A 24,570-nucleotide genomic window follows, 5' to 3' on the forward strand; every position below is an offset into this window, starting at 1 on the left:
CAGGCAGGTTTGCCAAGCGAGATCCAGTTATGCCACAATAATCAAGCATGCCGCTGTCCTGGGCTACTTGAAACTCATGTCGAGAGGCTCTGATCACAGGCCACTTGAGCGCTATGGCTCTGGATAGCATCAGCTCCACGGACAAGAATCATCCACTAATGTGCTGGGCCTTAGCCACCGTTCGGCACGGAACCACGAGAGGAGGTTGCTCCTGCATTTCCTCTCACCCTTCTCAGCTCTGTCATATAAGGTGCTGTCCCTTTAACCACAGGTTGTCCACAGAAACAAGAACTCTCCTCCCAGGGGATTATGATCCTCCCAACTGTGCACCAGAGACTCAGGGCTACGATGACATAGATGCCACCAAAAGAAAAGAAGAGAGGAACCAATTTTCCAGCCGACACAGAGCTGAATCTTTGTGAAGGAGCTGAAGGCCTTTCTGGATCAATAATACCATTTTCTGGTAAGGAAAAAATACCATTTTCTGGTAAAATGGGAGTAACTCTAGTAAATGAGGAGCCGTGAAAGTGTATTTAAACCTGTAGAACAGCAGTAAGAGGAGAGTCACACTGTCTTGCCGTAACTGGATATGTGCAGACCCACCGTGGATAGGAAAACAGACTTTTCCCTTTGACGGGAAGATGAACTGTTCTCCTACTTTGCGGAGGTTGGGAGAAACATAGCAAAACTCTGTGATAGTATTTCCTTGCATTGACTTGGGAGACAACAAATGTGGGCTGGATATTTGTGATGCTTGCCAGGAGAGTGGCCTTGGTAAACTACTCACCTCTCAGTGCCTCAGTCACATTATATAAAATAAAATCCCTGCCTCCTAGGGCTATCGAGAGAATTAAACGAGATATTGCATGGAAATGCTTAACACAGTGCTGAATGCACACCAGTTGTGCAAACATCTTTCCGCTGTTGAAATTTCCCTTAACACTCGGGAAATCACTAAGACTTTAGAAATCACCTAGTTTGACTCTCACTTTTACATATACCTTCTGGAGACATTTTGTCAAACATGTTTACTGTATACAAATTTCTACAAAGGTAATGTCTTGGCCTAAAACAGTCAGTGATCCTCAGATTTGACCACGGAACCATGAACTTCTCACAGATTCCCAAGTCAGGAAATGACTCTCTTCAAATGCAAAATGGCGGCTCTTCAGTTTCCAGTTCTCCTTAAAGGCCTATCCATACAAATCTATTCAAAAAATCAAAAGCAGACCAAAGAGATAGAAAGAAGGAATGTTAGTGACAAAAAAATGTTAAAGTTTAATTGAAAAATCCTACTCTATAATAGCTTGATTTGTATTTTATTACTAAGGATTGTGTTTGCATATGCAAGACCTGTTTCACTCTATGAACATAGCATGGGAAATGCTAAAATGTATATTCAGATCAGATCTGTTTATGATATTTAGTTTTAGATTTGTTGATATGTGAATTTGATGACTTAAGGTATGGAAAACTTGTCTATGGAGATATGGGAAATAAGAACAATTCATGAAAAATCATCATTTTTCAATTTGGAGAAGATGGAGAGGAGATTTGCATTAAAAACTACACCATAGGGGCCGGCCCGGTAGCACAGTGGTTAAGTGCTCACGTTCCGCTTCGGTGGCCCGGGGTTCGCCAGTTCAGATCCCAGGTGTAGACATGGCACCGCGTGGCAAGCCATGCTGTGGTAGGCATCCCACATACAAAGTGGGGGAAGATGGGCATGGATGTTAGCTCAGGGCCAGTCTTCCTCAGCAAAAAGAGGAGGATTGGCAGCAGATGTTAGCTCAGGGCTAATCTTCCTCAAAAGCAAACAAACAAACAAACAAAAATTACACCCTATTCTCCTTAGGAAGCAAGAATGTTCCAGGTGTCCCATGTCTTGAAAGTCTTTCCAACTCATCATTAAACTGTGACCAAGAAAGTTCAAAGTGATAGAAATGAAGGCTAGAATGCTTCAGACTGATGGGGGCTCAGGTCAGCCCTGAGAGCCTGAAGCACAGTGACAGGACATTAAAAGAGGCAGAAATAAGATAAGCCACCAAGATGTTGGTGGCTCCAATCCAATAGCTTTTCTAGGGTTTTTTTGTATGTCAAATAGCTAAAGCCTTCTGCCAGAAACAGTTTGGAGGTTTGATTTTTAATGCACAGCATTTATGGAGCCCTGGCCACATACCAGCCACTGTGCTAAGGTGCTCACTTAAATCCCAAACTAGCCAATGAAGAAGGTATTATCATTACTTCTCATCACACAGATGAAATGAGACTTGGAGATGCTAAGCAACTCGGCAAACATCATCCAGAGAGGCAAGTGTGGGTGCAAGTGTGCCTCTGGTATGTGTGTGTGTGTATTTAGGAGAGGGATGGTGTCTCACTTTCAGCAGAGTGCTAAATCATGACATGGCCCCAACACTTCCTCTCTTCTTTGCTCTTGATACCTCCACCACACTTACAGAAAATTGCCCAGGTAAGGCTTGATCCCTATTCTTTCTACCTTGACATAACAGAGAGTTTAATACCAATGATATTGGCAGAAATAGCTATTCCTGGGCTACAGTAAACTGCATTTGCAGCAAATGGGCCTCTCACTTCTCCAGACGTCACTCCGAGCAGCAAAGAAGGCCTGGCAACAACAATGAGGGGATGGTACGCCCTGCACCCTTTGTTCTATTGTTTATGTTATCACCATGCTGCAGGCTCAGGCACCCTTTGCACCTGCAGATTTTTCCACTCCACATAAGGCAACTAAGTAGGACTGAAGGGCAAAAGGGTGAGGGTGTTCACCATCAACAAGAAACCTTTATTGGAGAAGGCAGCACAAAGGAGACTGAATAGCAGAGAGGTTGCATAGGCAGGCCATATGGGTTCAAGCCTTGCCTCTGACGCCATGAGAGGGATACCCTTGTGCAAGTTACTTAGGTCTACATGGGTCTCAGTTTCCCCATCTGAAAGTGGAGATAATAACAGCACCAGCTTCACAAGCTTTTCATGAATGCTGAACGATATTAGGAGTGCATAGTGCCTGGTCTGCAGCAAGCACTTAACAAACATTGGCTTCTGTTACTGAAGATAGCTCTATGAGGTGTGCTAAGTGCTAAGCACGCAACACATAGCCTCTATCCACACCATCTAGGTAGGTTAGGGAGATGGGGCACACACTAAAAAAATAATTAATAATATAAGGTAGAAAATTGTCACATGAGTAGTACAGATACATACTACGGAAATACAAAGGAAGAAATAACAATGTTAGAAAAAAACCCTGCTGGATTACAGATGGCAGGCCAGAAAGGGAAGGGGACTTTACCAATGTCACAAAGCTAGTTTTGAAAAGAGTTGGGAGTAAAGTCTAGATCTCCTGATTCATACTGTAAAACTGTTTCAGGAAACTATGCCACAATAGCACTAACGAAAATAATCTTAACAATAGCATTAGTTAACACTTTGAAGATACTTTTTATGCGCCAGGCATTTTCACACAATATCTTATTAAACCCTCATGGTAACCCTAGGAGAGAGGTATTATATTTTCCCCCATTTTACAGATGAGAAAGTCGAGGTACAGGAAGCATAAACAATTTGCCCAAAGTCCGACAGCCAGAAAGTGGCCCAGCCAGGACTTAAATGAAGGTTTCTAAACAGTTATCATGGAGGACTATAATGAAAGAGAGGAAGGCAGGGGAGCCAGAGGCAAGGGGAATGACAGACTGAATCTTGGCGGTAGAAATGGACATTCATGAAAAGTGAATGAACTGCTCTTACTGGAAGAGGAAATTCAGGTAGAGGAGTTAGAAAATACGGTTAGAACAGAGTATGAGGCAGAGAGAAGGGGGCTTGAATGTCAATCGAGGCAGCAAATTTTCTGTTTGTCTGCTTGGTTGGGGAGAAGGTAGGGACAGAAGACAGGAGCTTGACAATTCTATAGTTGTGTGTTTTGTTTTTAAGACTGATCTGGTCACAGACAGAATGAAGGAGAGTCCAGTGGCAGGGAGACTGGTTAGCGGCCAAATGTCGCAGCTCCAAAGAAGGATAGGGTGTTTTTCAGGTGTTCCCCAACTTTCTGAGGTCACACGGCCACAAGTCCACTTCCCAATCTCACTATAGAGCATCACGAGAGACTAACACTCTCCACCCGTCTCTCCCCACAGGCTGCAGTATTCCCACATCTGTATTAGTCAACAAAGCCCTTTGGGAATCATGAAGATTCTTTTCTGCTACCAGACGTTCAGATTCATCTGGCTCCCCAAGCCATCTGGCCGGCACTTTCACAAAGATCACCAGCTTTGGGCACCTCTGACTCTTGCTGACTTTGAAGCCATAAATCGCTGTGAGAGGTCATTGCCTAAGAACTTTAACTTTGCTGGGGATGTGCTGGACCAGTGGTCCCAGAAAGAGCAGGTATAAGATGACGGGCTTCCACTAGTTGCTTGGTGTCTCAGCCTTCCATTCCCTTATTCTTCCATTCCACCTGTCACTTTTAATTCAGCTCTTTCATCCCTCTTGGTTTCCTTTGCTTGTTTTCCTCCTGTCCTCCTTTCTCCCCAGGGAAGATCTTTGATCCTCAACTACACGTGGCTGTCTTTCTCTGGAGCCTCCCAGGTTCCCCTCATCCTGGCTACTCACAAAGTTAGGCCTCTTTTCCTTCATTTTCTCCAAGTCCCATGCAGAAGCTCCTTGCTTTCCATTCATTTGTTCAGGCTAGTCACAGGTTTATCCAAAGCTCAGTAATTTGAGCTTCGGTTTTATGAATAGTCATCACTGGAGTAATTAGGAGAGAATCAGAAGTTGAGAATACAGCAACAAGCCTTGAGAAGTTTGTGGTGCAGCCTCAGGTCAAGGTCCCTGCTTACTGATCCCACCCCATGGCAGGCACTGAGCTAAACACTTTGCCCATCAGAGCTTACCAAAAGGCACTGCGAGGACCTGTGCTTCAGCAGATGCAGGTACTGGGTATACACGGTATTAAAATACATTGCATCAATCCTTTCTATTAGAGAGAGGGGAAAGTCTTCCTTTAAATCTGTTATGTCTTTAACAGCTCTCTTTCACTTGCTAAACTCTCTTCTGAATAGAGAGAGCAGTTAGAAATTGAAAATCTCTGGATAAAATTTCAGGGCATATTTTGTTTTCAATATATTCATTTTTCAGTAACCTATTTTTAGCAAATGGTACTAATTTTCCAATTATGGTCGTAATTAAATGCATTTTCCTTAAGTAAATGTATACAAGTACATGTATACGATGTAAAGAAAAAGACAAAGAACAATGGCACAGGTGTAGACAGATCTGGCAAAAAAAAAAGTGGTACTCAAATGACTCAAGGTTGAGAAATACTGACCTATTATTTCATGAAATCCCCATCACCACTGTGGGGGGTTGCAGATAAGGAACTTAACCTCATAGAACACAAGCTACTTATCCAAGGTCAGCAGTTGCAAAGGGACAGGAACTAGCCCCGGATCTTAGGGAGCTTATACCCTATAGGGTAGGGCCACATCTGGAACACAGCACAGTATAATGGAGTCACCTGGAACACAAGCACAGAGCTGCAGGAACCAGGAGAAGTCAGAGAGGAGCAGAGGAGGAGGCTAAGAAGGGCTTCACAGAGGAAGTAAAATGGAAATTGGGCTTTGAAGTACTTTCCAGCCAGGGAAGGTAAAAGGAGAATTGCAGATAGGGAAAGGCAGGGAGAGTCATTTTCTTCCAGGTAATACATAACGCAAAGAGGTTTTGCAGTATAGATGACCTGCCTTGTAGAATCATGTATGAGAAGGCTCTTCCAGAAATCAATCAAGTTGATGCCCCTCCCCTAAAGGCCCTCCACCCTATTCCCAGTTACCTACGAAAGCCCATCCCTCAAACTTTTGAGTAAAAAAAGATGTTAAGGCCCTAATCAACCTTAGTACCCCGACTAGGGTTATTTGGATGGAACAGAATCCAGCTTAAGCAAGAAAGACATTCATCGGAGGGATATGGAAGAGCTCACAAAATTGGGTTGGAAGCTGGAGTCAGTCTCAGAAGGCGAGGAACCTGCACAGCTCCCCGGGGATGCACAAGTACCAAGAGCAGACAGACAGCTTGCTCCAACCATTTTCTATCCTTTGGTTCTTTTCAGACAACTCAAAATCAGGGAGAGAAGGCCTGCTTGACCCAACTTGGGTGACATGCCACCCACTGGTCAGGGAAGGACGAGCACCCTGATGGGCTGTCTCCCCAAGGCTCAATAGGAGAGGAGTAGTCCCCCCGAAGACAAACTGGGGTGCTGTTACCAGAACCCACTGGCATAGGTGCTGAGGGGAAGTGACAGCAGACGTCCCATCTACTTGGTGACCAGTCATATAAGCCTTTTCTCTTTCCCGTGTGCCCTGGCCAGACAGGAGAGAGACCAGCCAACCCAGCCCTGTGGTGGGTGAACGGCAAAGGGGACGAGGTGAAATGGAGCTTCAGAGAACTGGGCTCCTTGTCCCGAAAGGCTGCCAACGTGCTCACCAAGCCTTGTGGCCTAAAGAGAGGAGAACGAGTGGCTGTGATTCTGCCCCGAATCCCAGAGTGGTGGCTCCTAAACGTGGCTTGTATGCGAACAGGTCAGTGCCAACATTTAACATTTCTAAATCACACAGAAACAGAGAGAGACTGAAAGTTGAGGTTTTTCTGAATTGTTAGTTCTGACTGAAGCTCTGCTTACAAAGGACAGAAAAAGAAGAGTTGAAATTAAAAGCAATCATGATGTAATAATAATAACAACTACCATAAGAGGTAGGTATTATTGTGATGCCTATTTTGCAAGAGAGGAAACTGAGGCTCAGAGAGGTTAAGAAGCTCGCCCAAAGTCACACAGCTAGAAAGCTACGGAATTGGGATTTAAACACAAAGCTCTATGAGAGCAAACGTGGGTATTGACGCCTCTTGGCAGTGCTGGTTATGATGTGTTCATCCAGATGATCCAGAATTTACTCCTCTGAATATATCTGGATTCTCCTTGAGATGAATATGCAAAAGGAAGAAAAACATTTTACAACACAAGGACTTGAGAGAATATGACTGTGGATCCTAATAGGAAAACCTCTGCCTCTTGCCATACAGAAAGGTTAATGTATTCAACGACATATTTTCTCCCAAAGTGGTAATTTATAATGTACCCCAAATAAAAATTCTAGAGGATTCTTTTGCCTCCTAGGACAGGGATCGGCAAAAACCATGGCCTAGGGATGGTCATCTATTTTTGTAAACAGAGTTTTAATGTTTTAACGGAATACAGCCATGCTCCTTTGTTTACATATTGTCTATGGCTTTTTGTTCTAAAACAGCAGAATTGCTAATTGAGACAGAGATGGTACGGCCCACAAAGCCGAAAATATTTACTATCTGGCCCTTTACCAGAAAAGTTTGCCAAACCCTGCTCTATAACATGATATAAATGTTCACAAATCAACTAAAAATAAGATTATCAAAGGATATATTACTGTGGAGAATACAAAGATCTTTGTTCCAATATCGTTAATAATAGAAAAAATTGGAAACAACTATATAGAAATGATTAAGTAAATTATAATTTACCTGAGACTAAAGTATAGTTGAGGTATGTTCATTGCTAATTGAAAGTATGATGCCTTGCTTTGATGGGATGTTATTAAAAGGATAATTATAAGGATTTTATAATGGTGTTGAAAAATGCTCTTACTGCCAATGTGAAATAAAAACAGGAATATATAAAATTTTTTTGCATTCACTATTAAAAGGAACTTGCAAATGTGAAACCAATTATGGGGTGGAAGGAGATTAAAGGTGGTTTGCATGTCATAAAAAATGTATTTAATACTACTTAACATAATTTACGCAATTTGTGACATGCCAAGATTAAAACAAACCCGCAAGTTGAATGGTCAAAAATATCCAGTTAATTAAATGTTAAGCAAGCAACTGAGGATTGTTTCCTAACTCAGAACTTTTAAATCTTCTGAGCGAATGCTGAAATGCTTGTACAACACCACATGGTGGAAAATTTTGCTTTTGCTGTAAAGCGTATGCAGTCTAAGATCCGCTGGAAGAGAAGGTGCGCCTTAACCTCCGGACTGGATATCTATCCATTGAACATATTCATGTCACAGATCCACCAAGAGTACTGACCCCAAGCAACGGGCTCACGTTGCTCACCATGATCTGAGCCTATTAATCACAACGAGTTAGGGATCGAGAAAGGAAGTTTTAATTCAATTAGCCAGCATAATCGGGAAGATGGCAGACTAATGTCTCCAAAACCATCTTCAAGGATTACAGAATCTTGAGGCAGTTATATAGGGAAAACGGGCGGTGAGGAGGGGGTCCAGGGATGTTGGTCTCCAGGCATCACATTGTTCCACTCTTCTGTCAGCTGTGATGGATGCCTTGTAAGTGTTTCTCCCGCCTGTGGTCAGCCTGTTCCTGGAGAGAAACTCGGAGAACAAAGTTTCAGTTTATCAAGCTACCAGGGAGTACATGTGTAAGTGGAGGCCATAAATCAGGAGAGCATGTGAAGATTTTAGAGTACTTGCAGAGCTGTGAGTAGTCACACAGAGGAGGGGCTGGCGTAAGAAGATGGCCTCACTTATGCTCACTTACAGTACTAACAATTTCTGAGCCTATAAGATCACACAGTTTGCAAAATAAACAATCTTATATTTTCATACTAGTGAACGAGCTGAAGTCCTCTGAGGTGTCTTCTTAATTAATTTCCTTATCATCACATATTTATTCATTTTTCTCAAGAGGGGATGACACGTAAGAACTTTTAAAGTATATTCAATACATAAAATCTCCTTCCAGGAATTCAACTCCATAGCTTATGATTATTTTCCTCATTTTACAGATAAGGAAAGGAAGGCACAGAGAGATCAAGTAACAGGCTCAAGGTCACAAAGCTAATAAGTTGCAAAGACAGGATTGGACCCAGGGACTGGCAGACTCTGAAGCCAGTACTCTAAGAGTCTCCCAGTGATCAGGGTCCTGCGGGAAATCTCTGGGGACCAAGGCAGGGTATCTGAAGGCTGGATTCCACAGCTCCTCCTCACTCAGGCACAAAGCTCAAGTTTCCAGAGTCCATCACCTTACCTAATAGACAACAGTTCTCTTCAGCTCAGGGCCCTCTCTCCTTCCCAGGACTTGTCTTCATGCCAGGAACAACCCAGCTGACAGCAAAAGACATCCTCTATCGGCTACGAGCATCCAAGGCCAAGTGCATTGTGGCCAGTGAGGAGGTGGTCCCAGCAGTGGAGTCCATTGTGTCAGAGTGCCCTGATTTGAAGACCAAACTCCTGGTGTCTCCACGCAGCCAGAATGGGTGGCTCAGCTTCCAGGAGTTATTTCAGTGAGTATTTGCCCTCACTTCAACTCTGGTACCAGCAATAACACCAATCACAGCTACATCTCAGAGTCTCCTTGCCTCCAAGGACTCTGCAATACTGTGGGTTGATCCTGGCTCCCTCCCAGAAAAGAAACACCTAATAAAAGACTTTGAAGGACAGAAAGAAGGGATGTAGCTCTGCCTCCACTTCCCTGTTTCCTGCTATGGCCTGTGATGAGTATCCTGCATGGCTTGCCCTTGCCTAACTCCTGGACCACATCTCCCACCACTTTTTCTGCCTTGACTCCCTCTGGCCACCCTTTTATTCCTCCAACATGCCCCACCTCCGGGCCTTTGCACCTACTGTTTCTTCTGCCTGGAAGAAATGCTCTTCCTCAGTCCTTTTTACAGTTGTCTCCTTCCTGTCAGATTTCAGCTGGCATGTTTTCTCCTCAGGGAGGCTGTCCCTGACCACCCCATCTAAAGTAGAGTTCCAAGCCACTCCAATACATCATCTGCTGTTTTCCTCATGGCACTCATTGCTATCTGAATACCATGTGTATTCTTTTGTTCCCTTATTTACTGTCTGTTTTTCTCCTCTATGCTAGGGGTTGGCAAATTAGGGCCCATGGGCTGATTCTGGCTTAGCACCTGTTTTTTAAATAAAGTTTTATTGGAACACAGCCACATCCATTTGTTTACATATTGTCTATGGCTGCTTTCATCGTACAAGAGTACGATGTTGCAACAGAGACCTGATGGTCCACAAAGTCTAAGATATTTACTCTCCGGCCCTTTACAGAAAAAGTGCACCAACCGATGCCCTAAACTATAAGCGCTAAGATGGTGAAGGCACTGTCTGTCTGTCTGGTTGATCACTCTGTCCCCAGTTCCTACCATGTAGTTGGGGCTGAAGAAAAATTTACTGAATGAATGAACAAAACAGATCACTTAACCTCAGTTTTCTCACATGAAAAATGGGAATAATTATACTGTACATACCTCAAGGGTTGTTTTGAGGATAAAATAAGTTATATGTGAGAAAGTGCTTCCTAAACTGTAAAAAAGGCAGTAAAACGTTAATTAATGGTATTATCCTTCAAAGAGCTGTTAATAGCTTATGTTTAAAAAAAAAAAAAAAAATCCTTCCAGAGAAGCTTATAGAAAGAAGACAAGTAAACCCCGTTGAATAATAGGGCAGTTTCCTCTGTTGGAATGGAATTTTATCCTACTAATTGATATAAACCAAATCCTATTGGTCGATCCCAAAATTCTCTCCCAAGCGCCATGCCAGTGAATCCTGTTTGTGTCTTTCATTGACTGTGGAACTTTGGATAAGTTGTTACATTTCTGAAACTATCTTATCCATAAAACAGGGGTAAGCATAGCATCTACCTCATGGGGTTGTAAAAGACTCAAATGTGATGAAGGATGTGAAGTGTCTAGCACAATGCCTGGCACACAGTAGTCACTCCGTAAATATTATAGTAGTTATTGTTGCTATTATTATTTTCAAGTTAATAAAGTCACTCCTCAGTTCTGTGATTCCCTAAGGTAATGTATCCTGATTATTTGAATATGCACCTATATTAGAAAAATATTTTTAACACACTCCCCTAATACATGTATATTTATTTATTTATAAATTATATATGTGTACTTTTGTGCACTACATAAATATCAAATATTAACATTTTAAAGGACAAATAAAAGAATACATATAATTTGAAGTCCTCCTATTTTCCTCCATCCCCATTGTCTTGTATATCTCTGGGCAGCAAGTACCTCAACTTTGGAGACTCCTGTCCTCAACAACTGCAACATTCTGCTGACTCCCCAAGAAAGCATAAAGGTGTCACAAAATTCCCCCCAAAAAATGCCTTGGAACTCATGTGAATTTCAAATTGAAATTTGCACATTTTGGGGATAGTTTCCAAGACAAAGGAAATCCCTATTTCAAACAAACAACTCTGGAGTGTCATAACTCTAAAAATGCCTTGGATTGTTTCTCTAAAAACTAAGGAAAAAAGAGCTGCCATGGCCAACAGTTGGCCAGTCTTTCAGAAAACCACACGCAGCAATAATGAGGGCTAATTTCACATTGTTAGCGTCAACCTTTTATTCAAGGAGTTCATTTTAAGGCCTCTCACTCTCCTTCTGCCTCCCAAGGATAAAAGTCCATGAACGCTTTCCAGAATATTTTAATAGGATGGAGAAAAGGTCAAAATTATGGGCCAGACTGATGTTTCCCTTTTCCTATCCTGGCAAAAAGGACCCTTCCCGGTGGGTCTAGAACCCTGGATTCTGGTCTTAAGGGGACTGAAACAGTGTTCCAGGCAGAGGAACAGCAGGAGGAAAGCTATGGAGGCAAAAAACATTCTATGATGTGCAGAGAATGAACACAAGCAGTTTAGGGTGCCTAGAGAACAAAATGTGAAGTCAGAGTAGACGTCAGAAGAGCAAGCACAGGCCAGATTATGGCCTCTTATATAAAGATCTCATACGCCATGCTAAATCTTTAACTTGACTCTGTCAGCAAGAGAAGCCACTGACGAGTTCTAAGAGGTGAAGTGTCGAGGTCAGTTTTGGATTTTAAATAGATTTATCTGGCAGCTGTATCGAGGATGAATTTGAGAAGAACCAAACTGGAATCTGAGAGACCATCCTGGAGCCTAGTCTAGGGGAGAGATGAGGTGGGTCTAAATCTGAGCTCTGGTGAATGGGATGGAGGGAAGGAGGCAAACTAAAGAACCAGCAGGACTTGGAGATTGATTGGACGTGGAGGATGAAGGAAGAAGTCAAGGCTGATCTGCTTCTTAACCTGGGTGACTCAGTCAGTGGGGTACTATCAGCTGGAGAAAGAGTTTAAAGTTGGACATATTGAGATTGAGGGGTCTGTGAACATCCAAATGTCTAGCAGGTGGTAGATATATGAGCCTCAGACTCAAGGAGGTAAAGATACAAATCTGGAAGTCATCAGCACATAGTCAGTTCTAAAAAATCCAGAGAGACATAACTCAGGTATCCAAAGAAAGAGAGACAAGTCAGATAATGGAATCAGTGCTTAAAACTCTCTTTGGCATTCACAGATCATAATGTCTCTTCTTTCAGTAAAAGAAAAAAAATGAAAAGCCTTATATCAAAAGGTTTCCATACTAGATTGAGAAGCATTAAAAACAAGAGTTTTCTTTCTTTCATGGTATTAGATACGGTGAAGAAAGCCCCCTTTCTCCAGCCCAACACCTACCAATTTCGCCCTATATATATATATATAATCATGCACCACATAGTGATAATTTCAGTCAACAACAGACTGCATATATGATGGCAGTCTTAGTAGACTAATATCATATAGTCTACGTGTGTGGTAAGCTATGCCATCTAGGTTTGTGTAAGTGCACTGAATGATGTTAGCACAATGAAATTGCCTAACGATGCATTTCTCAGAACATATCCCCATCATTAAGTGGCGCGTGACTGTACTGAAGAAAATCAATACAAATGAATCTTTTTCTATTTTGAGGGGGAGGAGGCAAGTTACCAAGAAAACCACATTAATAATTCATGAAACCATTTTTGATGATATGCTGTAAGTTTATGTGATTAATCTTCACTGTGTTTTACAGTTTTAATTCATCATCAGGATGAATTAAAATGGCATCCTCAACCTTGTTTCCTTCAACCTGGGAAATTAAAAATACGATACGAGTTCCAAAAATTCTTAGGTATTGTATCAGTTATCCGATACTGGGTAACAAATCATCCCAAAACTCAGTGGTATAAAACAAAAATCATTTTATTTACTTATGATTCTGTGAGTTAGAAGTTCTCACAGGCCTCAGCAGAGGCAACTGTCTCTACTCCACATCAGCTTGACTGGGGCTGGAGGATCCATGTGGGTTCACTCATAAGTCTGAGGCTTTTGTGTTGCCTGTTAACTGAAGCACCTCACTTCTCCCACACACGGCTTCTCTCTCCACCAGGACAGTATCAACATTCTTAATGGTGGCTGGGTTCCCCCCAGTGAAAGTGAAAACTATGAAGCCTCTTGAAGCCTAGGCTGAGAAATTGCAGAACTTCTGCCACACTCTATCAGTTAAAGCAAGTCATAAGACCACCCCAGGTTCAAGGAGAGAGGACATAGGCTCCACCCCTCAATGAGCAAGTGGAATGCTTACACAGGGATGGAAGGAATTGTTGGAGCTGTGTATGCAGACAATCTCACAGATATTGTTATCAGGTAGAAAGCTCATGGCTTTAGTAATGGGAGACCCAAGTAAAGGTGGCTTAAACAATACAATTTTATTACATCACAAATAAGCATAGAGGTAGAGTGGAACGAGAGTTGGTTAATTCAGTGGTTTGATGAAGTGAGCATGGACCCAGATTCATTCGTCTTTCCATGATGCCACCCTCAGTGTCTGTCAGTCCCCTTGTGATCCCACCATGGCTAAGGTAGTTCCAGACATCATGCACTTTCATACCAATATCCAAAGGCCAGAAAAGAAGAAGTGGGGTGGGGAAAGGCAGCATCCCTTCCTCATGACTCTTTTAGAACAAAGAAACATTTCCCATAAAGCCTTTAAATCTCATTGACCATAACTGCATCACGTGACCATCCCTAAAGCAGTCCCTGGTAAGTTAATCAACACTCACTCCCTGGAGCTACAGGGAACAGTCTCCTCTCAAGCACATGGCTGCCTGACAGCTGAACAAAATCAGAGTTTTATCAGTGCAAGAAGAATGGGATGCTATTCGGTGAGCAACTAACTGTGTCTGGCAATGATACTGAAGATATTGAATAAAAAATATTAAAAAGTTTGATTCAAATGCCAAAAGATCGTCCTTTAAATCACAAAAACTCCTGAAATAATAACAATTTATAAAAATTCAATACTGATTTTAAAAAATTCATAGGGTAAAAAAAAGCACTTAGAAAAAGTTTAAATAAATAAAATACATCCTTTTGTTATTGATATTGAAAGTTATCTTCCCTTTCTATTTGGCCTATAGGGAGGTGGAGCTTAAAAAGAGAGAGAAAAGGAGCTGTTAAATCTTAGCACTGATGTGCAAAGTCCCTCTAAGATTTCTTCAGAAATTCCTCTCAGCGAGGCTCTGGATTAGGCTCTGTTCTATTAACTATCCTCTGGTATCAAGAGGACATAAGGAACAGAACGAAAGAACTATCAGAATTAAACTGGTCTGCCATCTTCAGCCACCATCTTGGGGTCCATATTTTACAGATCCGCGTCTGCAGAACACAGTTGTGTGGAGACAGGAAGTCAAGAACCAATGGCCATCTACTTCACCAGCGGGACCACAGGCTCTCCCAAGATGGCCCAGCACTCTCAGAGCAGCCTTGGAATTGGCTACACCCTCTGTGGAAGGTAGGGAAGAAACTCTGTTTTTGCTAAACTCTCCCCTGAGCTGCCAGCACGTGTACCCAACTGTCTAGCGGACGCCTCTGCTAAGATGGCTCTTAGATATCTCCAGCGTAACGTCTACAAAACAGCACTCTCGATGCCCCTGCCCAAACTTAGCTCAGTAAATGGGCACCATCTCATCAACTGATCAAGCAAGAACTTAGGAGTCAACAATGATTCAGTCCTCACAACAGCATGTCTGGCTCCTTCTCCTCATTGCCAGGTAAATGTCCCCACCCAGAGAGGCCCTCCTAGATATCCTAAAACAATCCCATTACTCTGTTTTATTTTCCTCATAACACTTATCACTATTTGAAATTATGACACTGATTTATATAATTACTCACTTTATTGTGTGCTCATTCACTATCTAGCTCCCTAAAATAAGAGCAGAGATCTGGTCTACCTTGCTCACCTTGCTTGGTAGAACAGTGCCTAGCATATAATATTTGTTCAATAAATATTTGTTGCATTAATGGCCAAACTCAGAAAATCATGCCAAACCCAGCTTCCCACTCCCCTCTCAGACTACCTAGGATTCTGAAAAAATCCTCTAACAAAAGCAGGGGGTAAAATCGCTCACCCTGCCTTGGGGCTTCTTTTGACCCTCCTCTGCAGCCACTGAGGTTCTGGCCAGTCCTCAAAGACACCAGTTTGTTTGCTCTCCTGATTTTTTTTGTGTGTCTTTTTGCTTCTCTGCATCATTTAGGTATTGGCTAGACCTGAAGTCCTCAGATATCATTTGGAACATGTCCGACACTGGCTGGGTCAAGGCTGCCATTGGCAGTGTGTTTTCTTCCTGGCTTCAGGGAGCCTGTGTCTTTGTGCATCGGATGGCCCAGTTTGACACTGACACCTTCCTAGATGTAAGTCATGACTTCTAGCTACATCTCTCCCTTGTCTCTCCCAAAGCCACAGAAAAATGATTCCTCAGCATACAGGGCTTCTTGGGCTTATGGAAAACATTCCTTTTTAAGAAGCAAAGTCTCCAGGGACTCGGTTTTTGAATGTATTTAACCGAGTGGAGAGGGAATATCCACCACACTCTCAGGTATAAAATTCACTCTTCTGCTTCAAATTGTTCAGGATGTGCTAGTGTCGCTAAACCTCTGGCCGCTTAAGAGTCTGGTTCTAAGTAACAGATCAGAAATCTCAAGTCCAAACAAATCTTTGGTTTCTGATTCAGTGAAACAAAGACAATGCTGATAAATCCGAAGCCCTGTGCAGGGGAGACTGAAGCTGGGCTCACCTTTCTCGCAGAGCAGCTCCTTCCATTCTCCCCTCACCCCATGCTTCTCACTCTGTTAATTCTCAGAACCCAAGATTCTGGAAACCAGGCATGCCTCTCCTTCTCAGCCAGAGACAGTTAGATTGAGGTATCAGATGACACCGATTTCTTTAGCCTTTAGAAAAATGTGATTCAGGCCAAATATTTTTCAACCATGAAAAATCAATTAAGTTGAATGAAATACATATTATTAAATAAGCACCACACCTGTGTGTGAACAAAAGCTATACTCACCCTGCAATTTTGCTAACTGGTCTGATGAGATGGCTTGAGGGTCTTAACAGAAATGTAGGGTAACATAAGAACTTGGATCTCTGCGTCAGGTTTACAAAGTGCCCTAAAGTAGATAAGTTAACTGTGCAGTTTCCAAATCTACATTTCATAAAATAAGAATATTGTTTTTTATAAAATATTAAATATTTTATAATATTTAAGTGAGAATATTTAAAACATTCTTATTTTAATATTCTTATTTAATATTATATTAAATAAGATAATGAATAATAAATATTGACATTATCAATTATTAATAATTAAGATATTAACATATCTTGATATAATATTAAATAATATTCTTATTTTACAAAGATAATATGTATATTTTAATGTGTCATGGATTGACACTATTCTTAGTTATATACACTACACTTGCTAAGAACAGTTGGAATTGAGGGAGCAAGTACACACAGTAGAAATGCTCACTTACAGATCAAAAGTTATTCTTGATCTCTGACAATGCAGATAGCCTAGATATACATCTTGAACACATTTTCCCAAATGCCTAAATTTAATATAAATTGTCAACTCATTACATGACATAGTGAACCTCTCTAGAAAGAGGATCTCTAAAATATTAGTATTTCTCCAGATTTAAGATGTCTAGCTTATTATTTGAGCTTTAGCACTGGAGGGATAATGAGCCCAGCAAATCTTAAACAATTAAGAAAAATCCTGAAAAATGCCTTACTTATGCATTTAACCAATCCATTCTAAAGCACCAATGTCTTTTATAGAAACAGTGTTGGCTCAAATGCAACAATTTATTTTTTGTTGAATTTGATTATGTATGTCTATTACTGTTACATATAAACATTCTTTCCAATAATTGGAAATTTCCAAAAGACATACACCTATTAGTGACAACTAATAAATATTTGCTTTCTTATTCCTAATAGTGACCAAGAGATGGGCACAGGTTAATGAAAGAAAGTGAGAGGTTAGACATCAGCTCTAATTCTGGCCTTTAATTAACCACTTTTGACATCTGTGTCTTTCTCCATCGTGCAGACGCTTACCACTTATCCCATCACCACCCTGTGCAGCGCGCCCACTGTGTACCGGATGCTTGTGCAGAAAGACCTTAAGAGGTACTGGGGCAGAAATCTCCATTTGAACCACAAACAAAAGCTACAATCCAGCATCACAGATCTCCCCTTTTCAGAACAGGAAAGCCCAGGCTTTCTCAGTCTTGACACTATTGACATTTTGAACCAAATAATTCTGTGTCGTGAGGGGCTGTCCTGTGCATTGTAGGATGTTGAGCAGCATTCTAGCTGGCCTCTACCTACGACATGCCAGCAGCACCTCCCACTCCACCAGTCGTGACAATCAAAAATGTCTTGAGGTATTGCCTGCCTAAAGTCTCCTAGGGAACAAAATCGTCCCCCAGTTTAAGAATAACAAGGAGCAACTAGGGGCAACCGAACATTTTCCTGGGGACAATCAGAGCCTTACAGTCCCAGAACTCCCACCCCCTCCCCCCACCAAAAGACACAACTACATTTATACTGCCTTAAAGGGATGCTAATAAAGTCTTAGGACTTGAAGATTATATTCAACTCAGGCAAATCACCTGACTATCCAGTGGAGTTGCACTGTCTATTCATCTAACTAATATGAATTCAACACATGAGAAAAGAAAGACAGACTCAATTAAATGGTGCAGCCTCACCCATCCTGTTCCCCGAGGTGGGGACGTCCAGGAGGGAGAGTGCTGAGACAGAATAAAGCAGATAGGAACATTCTCTTATCCTAGTCAGTGTCAGCTCCTTTGTGGCCCTCAAAGTAATTCAAGGGCTAGTCGGAGGTTTTTCTGAACAGGCACCATTCCTGTCCTAGCACACCCTCCTGCTCAGTTGGGACGTCACTGTATCACAGTCGGGCTGTTTCAGACTTCTTCAACCGAGTCTTGGGGGCAGCTGAGTAGTAAGGCCAGCAGTTAAAAGCTCAAGCTCCAAGTCAAACAGGCAGGGCTCTGCTACTGACTAACTTGTGACCTCAGACAGTGAAGATGACCTTGCTAAGCCTTCCTTCACTCCACCCAAAAGAAAGGATTAAGAGGCACCTCATTGGGTGGTGGTGAGAATTCAATGAGAGACCAGGAAGCATCCAACTCCGCCCTTTATTATTTGAGGGCTTGGGCAAGTTCTTTAACTTCTCTCAGACTCAATTTCCCATCTGTAAAACAGGGGCTGTGAGGATTATGAGAGTGCTCCTAAAGCGCTTACAACAACAGACGGAAATGCTTGATTAACATTAGCTGTTATGCCACCTGGCATAACCATTATTAGCATTTTCTCCTGCTTTTTTCCCTTTAATAGCCTGCTAAAATGTAAGCTCTGTCAGGAATCCTTGTTTTAATCACTAACATGCCCCACTTGCCTAGAACAATGTCTGGAAATGTATTAGGTGCTTGGCAAATATTCGTTGAATGAACTTTCCTGAGACTTGCCTCTCCTAGTTCCTTTACTTGTTGCTTGAATGTCCTAATTACCTTGTAATAGAAGCCACTCAGATTTCTCTCCTGAAAGACCCCACACAACTCTGACTCTCCAGATATAAATTCAAGAACTTGCAGCACTGCTTGACGGGAGGGGAGCCGCTCAACCCAGAGGTGCTGGAACAGTGGAAGGCGCAAACTGGGCTGGAGCTGTACGAAGGCTACGGACAGACCGAAGTGGTATGTTTAATGGGCAAAGTTTAAGTTTAGCATATTGGGAGCCTTTCAACCCCAGGACTGTGAACTGAGCCCCTGAAGTGCCCTCATCCTGCTCTAAATTTTTATGGAGTTTCCCAGAACACCTTGCGCAACCTCTAAATTGCTGAATTACATTTTGCCAAAGGGGAATTGTGATTATTCCTTACAGTCTTCCCGTCTCCTCCTGACGCAGGAGAGTCTCAGAGGTGTTAGGGGTTGGAGAAGTTCAGAATTGAGCAGCTCAACTTTCCATTGCACTGGGAAGGACCCCGGAGAGCCCCAAGGTGCACTTAATGGTACGCTTAGTCTAAAGGACTGGTTTTCAAAGTGTGGTCCTCAAACCAGCAGGATCAGCAGCATGTGGGAATTTGGTAGGAATATAAATTCTTCACACACGCTGCCACCACCCAGACCTACTGAATCAGAAACTCTGGGATGGGGCCCAGCAATTTGTGTTTTAACAGTGCTCCAGGTGATTCTGTTACACACTCCAGTTTGAGAACCACTGGTCTAAAATTATATATTTCACAAGATGAGCTTCAGTACTGGGAAAATGAGTCAAAACTGAGTCTCAAGTTTCATTGTCATGATAAAAATAGCTACAGATGGGGCCAGCCCCGTGGCATACTGGTTAAGTTCAGCACACTCCCCTTTGGCAGCCCAGGTCCACAGGTTCAGACCTGGCACAGACCTACACCACTCATCAGCCATGCTGTGGCGGCAACCCACATATAAAGTGGAGGAAGATTGGCACAGATGTTAGCTCAGGGCTAATCTTCCTCAAAATAAAAAAGCTACAAAAATGAATTTTTACATGCTTATATAGAACATGTTCTCTCAATAGGGAATAATTTGCGCCAACCTGAAAGGACAAGAAATTAAACCGGGCTCCATGGGGAAAGGAGTACTACCCTATGATGTCCAGGTGGGTGACATCTGACTTGTTCAGTAAAGAAGAAAGAATGTTTTACAGTTTCTGCTATTCATTATACAACTATTCATAACCCATTTTCATTTTGTGAAAAGAAAATTTTAAGAACCTAAATTGTTTCTTTTATTCTAGATTATAGATGAAAACGGCAACATCCTACCACCTGGCAAAGAAGGGGAAATCGCCCTCAGACTAAAGTCTACACGGCCCTTCTGTTTCTTCTCTGAATATGTGGTACAAAAATGCAGAATGTGCTATTTAGACTTTAATAGAAAAGGTGGTACAGGGAGTCATACAGACTTGGATCCAAATTTCATATCCACCATGTTTTGCTATGTAACTTTGGGCAAGTTACAAAACCCAAGTCTATTTTATCAACTGTAAAATGGGTAGAATATCATCTATCTCCTAAGAGTTTTGTAAAGATGAAATTCTACGTGTAAGAAGCCAGTTGCAGTGGTTGTCCTCAGAAAGGACAACCGGGCAGGCTGTGGAGTTGGGAGCGGGGCATATGGAGCACTAGAGGTGGAAGAGAGGTTTACTCTTTATTATACTCTTGGACCTCTGGTATTCTATATTAGGAACTACCTTTTTAAAGAATTAATTTCTTTTAGAAATACAATGTGTAATGTACTAGTCACTTCCTGGGATCCATACTGCTTTTTCTCTTCTGACCAAATGAATCCCCAAAGTTATCTCTGATTCCTAGGACAATCCAGAGAAAACTGCCGCCACAATAAGAGGGAATTTTTATGTCACTGGAGACAGAGGAGTGATGGACAGTGATGGGTATTTCTGGTTTGTTGGCAGAGCCGATGATGTCATCATATCCTCTGGGTTTGTACATTTTCCACTTTAAGAAAGTAACACTTTGCCAGGGGAGATCTCCTACTTGGGGAGTGTGGTGACCAAAAGCTTCCTCTCCTCTTCTAGGTACCGTATTGGGCCGTTTGAAGTGGAGAGTGCACTGATTGAACACCCAGCAGTTGTTGAATCAGCTGTTGTCAGTAGTCCAGATCCAATCAGAGGAGAGGTAGAGTGAATGTCACTAATTAAAGTAGCAATTTCATATTGTCAACTTCTATCCATTTGACCACTCTAAGGAGTGAATCAAGATTAGTCATGTAATTCTCATTATGAGGCAGACGTGGCAAAATGTACCTGGGCAATCAACTTTACAAATAAGTTGTGTCCCAAAGGGGATATATTAGGATTCTTTTGGTGGTGAGTGATAGAAACTCAACTCAAACTGATTTAAGGAAAAAAAAAGGAATTTATTGGCTCACACCTAAGAGAGGTCTTCAGATACAGCTACATCCAAGGGTTGCTGTGAAGTTAGCAAAACAGTCTCTCACCATTTCTTGGCTCTGCTGTTCTTTATGTTGGCTCCATTCAGGCAGGTTCTTCCTCCTTGATACCAGCCAACTCCACATGTACACAGGGAAGGAGACAGCTCCCTTTCCAACAGTTTCAAGTGACTCCCAGAACTGCAGTTGCCAGACAAACTAAACGTGGTCTGGGGAATGGTATATGCTGACCAGCCAGACCTGGATCACAGGCCCATCATTGGAGGTAGGAGTGAGTGGCAACCCCACCACAGAGAAGGTGGGATAATGCTCCATCAGAAAATCAGGGTACTGTTACCCAAAAAGGGGGAACAGATACTGCATAGGCAAAAGCAGCGGATATTACTGTATGTACGATTGTCATGGAACTCAGAAGACATTTTCTCACAGAAACAATGCAAACAGGAGACTGTGGCCAGGTTCCCAAACAAGTCCCATACGCCTAATTAGGACCCAGTGAAAGGGAACTCAGGGAATGACAGCAGTAGCCTTACTTGTCGGAAGAAGTCATAGAGTACGGAAGGGAGAAGTTTCCTTTCCTCATGGAAGTTTCCTATAGACTCAGAAAGCGGTGAAATTTCAGAAGCAGTTTGCCTATCAGCATCCTCCCACATCTTTCTGTAATCCCAGTTCACATACCAGTGACCCTCTGCAGTGACACTATGGATCCCATACTCACACCTCCTGTACCACCTCCTGTACCACCTCCACACTCAATGAATTCCATTCTCCAAAACATTTTTCTCCTGCCACCATATTCTCATTCTCTCATATAACTGATTTCAGCTAAACATCAGAAGTAAACACCAGTTAGAATGTATGAATAATTAATAATGTAAACTATACTTATTAACCTCAGTAATTATCTAATTGGTGGGTTTTAAACAGCATTACCAACAGAAGCAAAAAACGTCAGGCAAGAAAAACACGACAGAGGTAGAGCGACCCTTCCTGAGAGTCCATCTCCCAGCATGCACAACCCTTCCTCCATCAGGCGTCCCCAAACCCCTACCAAAACACATGTTCTCTAGAAGCACCATTTGTCCCCTTCCACACACTTCTAACAGTACAGGGCTATGGGAGTAAGTGGTCATCTGTAAATCAAGGACTGCCTGTAGAATAAACAGGGTTAGTCTGGTGGAAATGTTAAATACACGTGTGACATGTAAATCTCAACCTTCCGCTTCATTGAACCACTGCACTCCTCACACTCACAAACCATTCATCTGGAATTAGATCCCAAAATCTCACTTTACAGTGGTAGCCAAGCTTTGTTCACAGGTGATCTCCGGCATTTGCCTTCACCACTCATGCTGCTATTAACAAATAAAAAGTACCTGGGTTTAGCATTCATTCCGAAGTCTTGATATGTCTGAAAAACAACCTGTCAACATAAATTGACTCTTCTCCTGCAGGTAGTGAAAGCTTTTGTTGTCTTATCTGCACCCTTTAAATCGTCCAACCCAGAGAAATTAACTCTTGAACTTCAGGATCATGTGAAAAAATCAACTGCACCTTACAAATATCCAAGAAAGGCAAGTATTTTGCCCAAAAGTTAAAAGTGTGTTACCAGACAAGGGTCTAAGCTATTAAGTATAGAGATTTTATTAGCTTTTGACTATAGTAACTCATTATATAAGTAGAAGACACCTATTTCAACTTGTTTAGTCTTAAGAATTTTGCTTTAAGATATTTTATATCAGGACACAACAAATGCTTGATAAACTCCAAGTTTTGATCAACTGTGCAATACTGAGTAAGCAACTATTAAGGATCCTTATTGGACTAATCAGTCCCATTCCATAGGAGGAAAAATGTGGTGGCCAATCGTTTTTAGAGACAGCACCTGATTCACCTATCATAGTATTCTTGGGCCATAATACGCTTATAAATCCAAAGCACATGCCTTTAAGTATCAAGTGAGCAAATTTAAGGCTCAGGAAGAAGATACAAAGAAACTGTGGAATCTTTCCTGAAAGCATCTTCTTCAAAGAGATTTAAGAATAATTCTACGTAAAGACTCAGAGATGGCACTGTAATTTCTAGTGCTTTCCTGTTACAGTGCCTGATGCTCTCCACGAGAATTCCATTTCAATTGGCATCCATCACTGCAGCCAAAAAGCAATGAATTTCAACCTAAGAACTAGTTACATTTTCTCCATTAAATTCACTAAATCAATGACAAGTTGATTGTCAGAAATGTTGGTTTGAGGACATTTTAAAATACAGTAGTCCTATCTTGAGGGAGGGGAGCAAAGAGAATTTTACTATCTAGTCAGGGCATAGGGGAAAATTGTATATACTCTAAATTACCTCTCAAAGTCTCCCCTAGAACCTCCAGCACCCAGCCCTTAAAAACTCAAGAGCCAAGAATTAACTTGCTGTTTCTCTTTGCGTTTAGCTGTGGCCTTTATTTCCCTGGGGCAGTAGAGGCCTAGGTCCTGTTTGAACTGGGGAAAAGCAAGGGGGTAAAGAGATTATTGTATTCCTCTGGAAAACCATATAGGTGAACTTGCACGACAATCTCATGTGACAGAGCTCCACTGTCATCTTCACTGTAGAAACAGAACAGTTTCTGGTGACCAAGAAATTCAGTAAGCTCAGGCTAAGAAAAGCCCCAGACTCTGAAACTCAACATGAGTTTCAGGAAAGCTCTCTCCTATTGTACTGACGGCTGGAAAAGTCAAAATGGAATCAAGTGTCTCATAACGTTTTTCTGTTATTTAGGTGGAATTTGTTCAAGAACTCCCAAAGACAATCACTGGGAAAATCAAACGCAACGTTTTAAGAGACCATGAATGGGGTCGAACATAGCCTGATTTCTTATCAGTTAAAGGGCTGCTTCTTTTAGTCCTGGCTTCCAGATAATTCAGTGACTACTCTCTCAAAGTGCTTAAGATTTTTCCTGTTGAAAAACTCAACTAAGTTTTTCTTTTGTACTTAGCCAAAAAACAAAAATCTAAAAATATTTGGGAATTGTTATGGTGACCAAACAAAAGCAATGATTATAATGACTGTAATGTGTAAAATTACAAAGGTCAAATGATTACTTATAAAAGCACACTGGACAATGAATTCATCTTGTGTCTGATTAATTCCAAATAAAGATTAGAACTATCCTAAGAGAAGTGTTCAAGACAGAATTTCTTCTGCTTAACATCTTTATATATTACTAATTCTTTAAGGTGGATTAAAATATTAATGTTAAGATGAAAAATATAAACAACTCAAAAGCCAATTAGTGAATTTAATTAACTACTGTATTATTATACCTCATTTTGAA

At 41.7% G+C, this 24,570-nt stretch overlaps 1 protein-coding gene across 1 annotated transcript; it reads left to right on the forward strand.

Moving 5' to 3' along the window:
- The first annotated feature begins 172 nt into the window (after positions 1 to 172).
- On the forward strand, positions 173 to 24,410 carry ACSM4 (acyl-CoA synthetase medium chain family member 4). Its single transcript, XM_001498571.5, has 14 exons — positions 173 to 463; positions 4,152 to 4,401; positions 6,377 to 6,587; positions 9,139 to 9,346; positions 14,566 to 14,709; positions 15,455 to 15,611; positions 17,321 to 17,400; positions 18,869 to 18,992; positions 19,855 to 19,935; positions 20,074 to 20,175; positions 20,651 to 20,778; positions 20,875 to 20,974; positions 22,703 to 22,822; positions 24,015 to 24,410. The coding sequence occupies exons 2-14, from the start codon at positions 4,201 to 4,203 to the stop codon at positions 24,099 to 24,101; spliced, it is 1,743 nt and encodes a 580-aa protein (XP_001498621.2). The 5' UTR covers positions 173 to 463; positions 4,152 to 4,200; the 3' UTR covers positions 24,102 to 24,410.
- The last annotated feature ends 160 nt before the right edge of the window (positions 24,411 to 24,570 follow it).

Source organism: Equus caballus, chromosome 13 (assembly GCF_041296265.1).
Source record: "Equus caballus isolate H_3958 breed thoroughbred chromosome 13, TB-T2T, whole genome shotgun sequence".
Lineage (NCBI taxonomy): Eukaryota > Metazoa > Chordata > Mammalia > Perissodactyla > Equidae > Equus > Equus caballus.

Excerpts from the sequence above, each read along its gene's own strand:
- ACSM4 (XM_001498571.5), top strand. The coding sequence starts at position 4,201 with ATGAAGATTCTTTTCTGCTACCAGACGTTCAGATTCATCTGGCTCCCC. Across the intron at positions 4,402-6,376 it reads AGTGGTCCCAGAAAGAGCAG|ACAGGAGAGAGACCAGCCAA; the intron begins GTATAAGATGAC and ends TGCCCTGGCCAG. Across the intron at positions 6,588-9,138 it reads CGTGGCTTGTATGCGAACAG|GACTTGTCTTCATGCCAGGA; the intron begins GTCAGTGCCAAC and ends TCTCCTTCCCAG.